Source organism: Pundamilia nyererei, unplaced genomic scaffold (genome assembly GCF_000239375.1).
Source record: "Pundamilia nyererei isolate P.nyererei 1_Seehausen unplaced genomic scaffold, PunNye1.0 scaffold00181, whole genome shotgun sequence".
NCBI classification, from domain to species: Eukaryota; Metazoa; Chordata; class Actinopteri; order Cichliformes; family Cichlidae; genus Pundamilia; species Pundamilia nyererei.
In genome coordinates, this window is record NW_005187582.1 from 536,766 (window position 1) to 545,676 (window position 8,911).

General features: G+C 44.3%; 2 protein-coding genes across 3 annotated transcripts in view; one reads left to right on the forward strand and one right to left on the reverse strand.

Moving 5' to 3' along the window:
* tubgcp4 (tubulin gamma complex component 4) overlaps positions 1 to 587 on the reverse strand; it is a 10,599-nt gene extending 10,012 nt beyond the window's left edge. Inside the window, exon 1 of the mRNA XM_005746674.2 lies at positions 483 to 587. Coding sequence (XP_005746731.1) covers positions 483 to 560 — 78 coding nt within the window. The 5' untranslated portion in view covers positions 561 to 587. The remainder of the gene's footprint in view (positions 1 to 482) is intronic.
* A 296-nt stretch (positions 588 to 883) lies between these two features.
* cdkn2aip (CDKN2A interacting protein) lies at positions 884 to 5,192 on the forward strand. 2 transcript variants are annotated; one of them, XR_312073.1, is made up of 5 exons: positions 884 to 943; positions 1,346 to 1,595; positions 1,683 to 1,807; positions 3,053 to 3,740; positions 5,076 to 5,192. XR_312073.1 is itself a non-coding variant. In XM_005746679.1 (4 exons), exons 2-4 carry the CDS (start codon positions 1,348 to 1,350, stop codon positions 3,640 to 3,642), a joined length of 963 nt encoding a protein of 320 aa, XP_005746736.1. In that variant the 5' UTR covers positions 884 to 943; positions 1,346 to 1,347; the 3' UTR covers positions 3,643 to 5,192. The 2 variants fall into 2 exon arrangements, 1 of the variants encoding a protein (XP_005746736.1); XM_005746679.1 differs by having other exon boundaries at positions 3,053 to 5,192.
* Positions 5,193 to 8,911: the final 3,719 nt, after the last annotated feature.

Below are 8,911 nucleotides of genomic sequence, written 5' to 3' on the forward strand. Positions count from 1 at the left end.
CTAGTAATGTTGTGGAGTTGTATTTTGTCTCGCATCAATTATATCGTCAGTTATATCGTTATCGCAAATTTTCAAATATATATCGTGATAAATATTTTTGGCCATATCGCCCTGCTCTAACCTGGATGACTGAGGACCTTCACAGACATTCAGCAGGTCCTCTTGAATATGTTTACATGCCAAAATGCATCGATTTGCAGTAATGTGATTGGCTGATACTCGCGTAAACGAACAGGGGTACCTAATAAAGAGGCAGGTGAGTGACGTTTCATCTTGCAGTATTTAAACCTGCCAATTGTCTCGTTCAGTAACTCTCCTAGCAAAAATGTATATCCTTAATATAGTGCTACCAAAGCTAATAATTTAGCTCATGCATAATTAAATTGTAATACATTGCCAAGCTTTGACTTGTAACCACATGCATATTAGCTAACATCTGGGTGAAGTTATCGTATCGAAGAACTGCAGTGTTTCCGTGTTACCTGTAAACCGGTTCGTTTGTTCCATGTAAAAATCGTCCCCGGGTATCCGCTCAGCGCCAGTAAGAGCTCGTGAATCATGTCAATTAAACTTAAAGTGTCTGAAATTGAAAATGTAGCGGAGAGATTCCCATTCAGCCACCAAAACAAACCGCCGCCGGAGCCGTCGCAGATTTGTTACGTGAGCGCGAAAAGCATCACGGGAAGAGTGCTGCCGGAGCAGGAGACAGTACTCCTCGGTAGTGGAGGAGTCAGGCTTGCGATGTTATTTGTTTTTAAAATCGACAAGAGCTTTTAGCAACTCCAAGCGTGCTTTGTTTGGATTTCAATGAGCTCTGTGATATACACAAGCCAGCTCATGGGAATTGTAGTTTTTTTTCCTGTGCACTAAGATATCGTCGCGAGTCTGGCGTCATCATTCGGCCATGTAACTAGCTGAAACGCATCGCAACGGAGAGCGTTTGGTATGTCGTAGTTACTGTATAAAATACAAACTTTATAATTCCTGTGCAAGCAACGGCAACCCCGTTACTCTCGTTTATGTCTGTGTTTTTGCTGTTAGCGTGTCTTCTGCTGTAGCTAATGTTATTCCACTAGCCGTATGTCCTAACGTTAGTTCGTGGAGTCGGTTTGTTGGGTCCACTCTGGCATATTTACTAGTTGACACAACAAACGTTAGGCTGCTCTCAGGCAAGTCAGCAGGAAAACACCAGCGGTTTAAAACTAGTAGGGCCACCGCCATTTTACGTCATCTTGTTGAGTTTAAGTGGCGTGATTCACGCTAGCACTGCTAACCGCTAACAAATAAATAAGCTGCTGCTAGTTTTCTGTTGTTCTTCTAACCGTAAAACCGTGTCTGAATGCAGGGATGGCGGGGGAGAGTGGCGGAGAGGACGTGGTTGCAGAGTACCTGGGCCAGAATCCGCAGCTGGCCCAATGGGTGGAAACATTCAGAAGCTACTGTGAAAGCAACAAGCAGTGGGTCGCTCGGAGAGAGTTCATCCTTAGGAACATGGAGGCTTTCCCGACAGTGAAGCCAGGAGTCTCCAGCAGCAGCCTGGACAGGCTGCTCTCTTTGTCCATGGTCTGGGCTAATCACGTTTTCCTGGGCTGCAGGTAGGACACGCTGATGAAGCAGAATGACAAAGCTGTGGATGCTCTCCGCTAAAACAAGAGTTCATTGTTACCTTTTAAATCCCTCAGCTATCCACAGGCTGTAATGGACAAGATCAAAGAGATGGGAGAAGGGATAAAAGTCCAAGATCCTCCTGTTCACAAAACAACAAAAGATGAATTCACGGCCAGAGGAAAGAGGAGCGCATCAGCTGGTAAGCAGTGCACATGTTTAACATTTCATCTTCACAGGTTAACTACATGTTATTTAATGGGGTCCAGGTTTTTCTGCTGCTGCTTGGTAACGACAGAAAATCATAATTAATTGATTTCGGCTACTCATTAATGCAAGACACAATCATGCATTTGTTGCACTTAGAAGGCAGCTGTTAATGATCCTCCTCAAAGGTTGCCTTTTGTAACCTTGGCATAATAGTTACTTCCTGTTGACCACAGGCTCCATCCATCCTCAGGGATCGAGCTGAGTTTTAGCCAAATTTGACCCCTGTAGAGAAATGGGGACACTCGATGACAAAACAAATGAATGCAGAAGAATATTTCTTTTATGCAGATTACCTAATCATTAGGAGCCCAAATTATAATTGAAATATAATGCAAATAATTGCAAAGCTGAGTGTTTGGCCTGCAGTCTCATACTTCTACCTTCTGTGGAATATTCAGGGTGATACATACATAGAAAACCAATGGTGACAGGTGACATTAACACACCTGTACAGATGATGTCATCAAAAACAGCCGTAAAGATAATATTCTACAGCCATGTTGATTTGGCTGTAGTTGTGTATATTATTTAAAAGCCCGTTAACAATGCTTAAATGCTTATCGTGCATTGTGATTGCATTGGATTCAAATACTATTAGTGACTTCACGCTCTGAATTTCCACTGGAACATCGCCGCAGGTCAGATTCCCAACTCAGAAAGTCGGAGCAGCCGACCAAGCCTGACTCAACAATCCATGATGGCGGCTGTGAATGCAAACAGCAGTGAATCTGTAATACTTTAAATCTGCATTGTGTCTGTTGTGTGTTTGTGACTAAGCCGCACACAGAGCAGGGAGCAGCATCTACCACAAACGGGCTGCAGGGTGTTTAAGTGCAAAAAACAAACACTGCGTGCTAAGAAGCAAAAGAGATCCTGTCACTCGGACGTGTGACCACGGACATATATGAACACAGAGTAACATTTACATTAGTTTCATTCCCCATGATAACAGCTTAAGGTTACCTTGGACGGCCTTTACAAGTGATGTGACTTCAATCTAAGAATAGATTTGACAGTTTTCTGTAGCTCGTTACAACAAATCCATTCACTGCTGTTCTCTGTTGCTGTGAGGTTTCAGTGTGTTTTCTCCACACCCACACCTGAGGCTCCGTTTCCTCATTAAATGCAGATCCCTGTGCAGTGAACGTTTTCCTGCCTGCTGTGTCGTCTTTTGCAGAGCTTGAGGATGACAGCTGCGTGAAAAGAGCCAAGGCCGGGCCTAATGAGCTCGACAGCAGACCTGCGCTCAGGACGGCGGGGCGGCCTGCGAGTCAGAAGCTGGGACCACCTCCACAGGCTCCAGCTGAGCACCAGCCCTTCTTCAACCGCCTGTACAAGGCTGTGGCGTGGAAGCTGGTGTCGGCCGGGGGCTTTGGGCCCAACTTGGACCATTTTGAAATCCTTCGCAGCTGCGTGGAGTCGTGCAAGCAAACCCTGACGTGCGTGTTTGTGCCGCTTAAGGACATCACGGGCCTCCCCGCAGGACGCACACAGAAGGAAGGCCACGTGTGTGAAATTCGCTGTCAGACTGTTTTCATGGGCACAGGATACGGGCGCGACGAGGCCGCTGCCAGAGCCATGGCTTCCAAAGAAGCCCTTAAAGTATTTCAGGGGCGGAAAGTCACTGTAAAGATCTGTCGGCGGAGGTACAAAGGAAAAGACGTGGATGATCTGATGCTGTTGGATGAACAGCCCCGCAGTCAGGGCTTTCCTCCTGCTCTCAGCTACCCTTTTCAGGACGAGCAGCTGGAAGACGGTTCATCGTAGAAGCTTTGACTGGGCGGAGCTACTGAAGGCGTTTGCGCCTGTGTCGGGACCAGACTGTTATGCAGCTGACCATCGTAGCTAATCCCAGAGAATATTAGGTAACTTGGTGCATTTCACACAATACCTTCATTTCTAAATAATCTTACCTGGTACCTGATATTTTCAGCCATTATCTGAGTTGTAAAGACAGCAAACAGCGAACCAAAGTGTGGAGTGGGCGCCTGTGGCACCGGTTAAAAGCAGCCACCAATGAGCAAAACTGCAATATTACACCGTTTGACTGTTTAAGCAGTTTGGCCAGTAGCTCGTCCCCACTTCCTGTGTCACAGCTTTTTATCTGTTGATTTCATGACTGTAACACAGGAGTACATGAGGTGTTATTTGATTGGTAGGGATCGAGTTTTTGTTTTTTAGGTTCCAACTTACAAGCAAAGTGAGTCACACGGTCTCAACAATAACAGCTTCAATAACCTGTCAGGGTAACGATTCTCTTCTAAACATGATGTTCCTTACTGAGAATATTCAAAACATCAGACTGTGGCGCACCAGTCCACATTTAGTTCACTTTTTTCTTGTTTCAGTGATAAATGTCAGTCTTTTCCTTTAATTGTACTCGTGAAGGGTTGCAATGACATTGTTCTGTCGTGAGCTGCACTTAAAGAGGGGGACCTCTCATGCTCATTCCCATCTCTGTAACATAATTCACAATCATTCTTCCTTGTTTTCAGCCCCTCCCCCTGTCTGAAACCAGCTGATTCAGCTCCTTTCCCTCTCAGTCAGCTGTATTCTAATTGGCTGCCTGTCATGAACAGCAGTATGATCGGTGTGCTGTAAGCCACGCCTGCTCTCGCTGATGTCATACAGAGCCAAGAGGAGAAAAACTGGCAGCTTTTGGCTCACACATGTTACTTGCACATTCCCTGGTTTTTCTAAACACTGGTTTTATTGTTAATATGAGCGTCGCCCACTGTAACAGTACATGTGATATCATATTAGGAGAGCAGGGCTGCACCTTATTGAATTGATCACATTATTCTTAATTTTTTGATTAGCTTGGAGAAACAGTGCGTTGATTATGTCTTAGTTGAGATAAACTTCTGAAATCCTGGTTACAGTCATGGTTACTGGTTTCCAGTTCTTCATGGAACTGGCATCCCAGGCTTAAGTGATTTAAAAACATGTCCACACAGACTTAACTAAAGATTGTTTGTTTTGTTGTTATTCAGACAGAAACTGAGGGAGACTCTGCCAACTACAGTACCTGTTTGACTGTAAATGCTACTGCTTTTCTTTGATATTATTATTAATAAGTTGATGTTAAAAAAGAGAAAGTTTGAAGTATTTGGTTGTTAATATGAAGAATGGACACGCGTGTGTGTTTCTGATGTGTTTGAGGGTAACGTGCTGCCGTAACGTTTGTTTCTTTCTTGCAGTCTCCGTTGAAATTGAACAGGGTTGCGTTAAATTGTGAGTATCTGTACTGTTCCATGTACGTTTACACCAGTGCTCCTGTTTCTATATAATTTTTAAATAAACCAAACTGAAACTAAGCTAAGTGTGTTTTGTGTGAGCGCCAGAGCTCGAGGGGCGATCGTTACGCTCTCTTAAACCTAATGATCTCATTTCAATTTGAGGATTTCTGAACAGAAATCTGGACTCCACGAGCGACTCGGGTCACGTATTTCCTCTCGTTAACGTTAATTAGCTCAAGTTCATCCACAGCTGCACTTCCTGACTCAGTGGCTCATTAGAGATCGTAAAGCGATCGCGGCTGAGGAGCCGTCAGTGATTTGAGTAACATTCATGCTCCACCTCCTCCCACAGCTGAAATTAACTTATTGTTTATATAAGCAGGCTTCGGGCCTGTTCGACACAGCTGAGTGAACTGCATTCACATGACTGGGCTCTTATTTATTTTCCACTGGACACAGGCCACGATCCGCTCGGGTTTATGGTCGAAACAGGAAAATGATCAGTGGAAAATGGGCGCGTCACATTTGCATGGCCTATTCAAAAAGGTCCTAAATATTTGTTTCTGTAGAAACATAAAAAACCAAACACAAAAATGCACATTACTGGATTCAAAGTGCATCAATGAATCTTCTGTACAACTTTAATTTGGTTCATTTTACAGTCGGTCCCAGGATTCACCACTAGAGGGCAGCAGTGTTTGAACTATTTCTGACTCCACGTGTGTCGTTCATGCATCGAAACACGTTTACATTACTGTCAGTTTAAGAATAGTGTCCAACAGGAAGGGTCATTAAACTTGTTAAAAGTATTTAACCTCCTAAGACTTTCTTTTTAATTTCTCTTTGCTATTTGGGCTGATTGGGACCTGATGAATGTACAAACAAAGAATTACCAGATTTGTTTGTTTTTTTAACATGATTTTTGTGTCTGAGAAAAATGAGATCCAAATATGAGGACGTTTATTTTGAATTTCGATAGAACAGTGTCGGTATAACGTCCTCGTTAGTGGATATCAGGCCATTGTAGAGCACAATTTTGTATTGCGGTCTAAATAACCCAAAATGTGATGTCCACATATGTGGACGCCCGGTCCTAAAGCACGTCATCTTTAATAATATTCTAAAAGAAAATCTGGCTCGTTTTGCAGGTGGTGGCCACAGATCATCGCTCTCGCCTCACTGACTAATTCTTGTCTAGTTTTGCTTCTACAACCTGTTCATGTTTCACATGTATTCAAGCACCTCCAGCGTTACATGGAGGTTTGCTGTGTGTCTGGTCCCACTCTTGCCAGAGTGCGACGGAGAAAGGATCAGACAAAAAAGAGCCAGTGCAGCAGCGCTGGTATCTGCTCCTTTGAGTGAGGATAAATGTAAGAGCCATACAAGAGGACCTCCAGTGGACTTCTCGTGTGCATATTTCTGACCAAACTAAGACTCCATGAGCGTGGCACATACCAGTTCTGGCATTCTCTGGAAAATACCCACCGAGTTGCAATGCACTGAAAGTGTACAACCTGATACAACCTCAAATATATTTCTGTCAGCATACAAAAACATGGTGCAAGTGCTGCCAAACCAGGAAGTGAAGCTACCACCAGCCCAGTCGCAGTGCTGGCCACTCAGACACCACAAGCCCAAAACTCTGTTTTCCTTTTCTACAAACATTAACACGGGACAAACTGTTACTGAATATCTTAAAGGATAACTCCAAGTAACTATTTTCATTTAACCAAAACAAGCAAGTCAATGCACGCAGCAAGCTATTTTCAGCTGCTCGTTTATTCACACAGGGTCACCACAGCAGGCAGCTCTGCATGTTTGCTTTGGCAGATTTTTCACGCCGGATGCTCCAACTCAGACTGTGCCCAAAGGGACGGCAACAACAGAGCACTCAAACTTAGCAGAACACGTCAGGGGTTAAAGGGGTACGCTGGCCGGAGTGAACTTCAGCATCGTTGACTTTGTACATCCTCTGTGGTTAAAAGCAGTGGAGAACAGTGAAATGAGCTCAGGATAAAGATCCCTCTGTTTGCACTCTGTATATGTTTTTCCATCATTCTCAGTTGTGTATTTTTGGGACAACAGCAGCTCTGACACAAAGAAAGTATTTTACTCCCTGACAATGAGAACATGCTGGTGGATACAGGAGAAAGAAAGCACACGTCCACAATGAGCAGCAGCAGCAGGCGGGGCTGCACAGAGACAACACTGCAGCGATGGGTCCTGCAGGAGCCTGGAACAAAGCAGACCTCTGCAAAACTTACAAAACAGTGTTGCATTACCTTCTTTGAATAAAACTCTTTGGGAACGGAGAATAACTGCTGCTGTTCTGACAGCAACATGTTTCCCTGTTGTTGCTGTTGGAGTTAAATAGTGTGACTTCTCATTGTAAAGACAGCGTTATTGTGGTCTGTTAGCTCTCCACAGTGGCCATCCATGAGTGGAGTGAGGTAAGTTTTTGAGTGTGTTGGGAGAGAGAGAGGGGAGCAATTTGATAGCAACTAGTCATGAAGTTAAGGTTGAGAAGTTACCAAGGAAGTCGAAGTAAAATAAAAGAACATTTAAGGCTACAGACATGATCAAGATGACCTGCTGAAGTTCAAACTGAGCATGCACACGATGCCTGGGTGGAGGTTCTCTGGATGAAAATGCTGATGCTGAACCCTGAGTTACTCTCCAATGCATCCATCAGACTGAATGTTAGACAGAAAGCCCTTAGGTTTAGAAAAAAAGGGCTTAAATGAATGTAACTGGGTATGTAAAGAGCTGTGAGTTCTCCAGTAGAGTAGAACAGCACTATATAACAAACAGTTATTTACCATTTACCCTGAGCTGATATGATGGCAACAATAGCTCAAATAACCACTCGTTACAACCAAGGTGTGCAGAGGACCATCTCTGAATGCACAACATCAAAGGGTCCATTAGTACCAACTGAGCACTGCTGAAACACCACAGCCTACCTGCTGACCATGGCTGGCTGCTTCCAGCAGGATAACACACCATCGCACAAAACTCAGATCATCTCAACCTGGCTTCTTGAACATGATCACTCCAACGGCCTCCACAGTCAGCCGATCACAAAGCAGCTTTGCGATGTGGTGGAACGGGACATTCATATTACACACGTGCAGCTAACAAATCTTTCAGCAGCTGTGCATTGCTGTCATGTCAGTATGGACCAAACTCTCAGAGGAATGTTTCCAGCAACCTTTTGGGGCTCATATATATGTATGACTGTCACAAAGTTGGATGCTCATATTAAACATCATCAGAGTTACCATAATTAGCTCAGTGTACGTGAAGGTAATCCCCGTGATCCATAACCTTAGCCTCCAGCCTCTCTAAAACTCTGTTTCAGACTTTTTTTTCTAATTTTGCCTCTGTATGATGTCAGAGAGCGTGTATGTCTCTAATATGATCATTTTAAGATCGCTTCCCTTGTCTGCGAGCACAGAAACTCCACCCATGTGCTTTTTGCCAATCAGAAGAAGGCTTAATAAGAAACACTAAGACGAGGTGTGAGTGGTACCAGGTAATACAATGTGTGTGAAACAGGCACAGGAGGCTGCAGCCTGTGATCACAATCAGAGCCATGACACGAGGTTTATACTGACGCACAACCACGACAGGGCAACACTGAGTAAAGCTGTGTGTGTGTGTGTGTGTGTGTGTGTGTGTGTGTGTGTGTGTGTGTGTGTGTGTGTGTGTGTGTAAATCAGCTCCACAGCCTGCAGCATTGTTGATGTATAGAGTGTTTTGCAGCCAATGAAGTCATCCTCAGAGCTCTCTCCCTC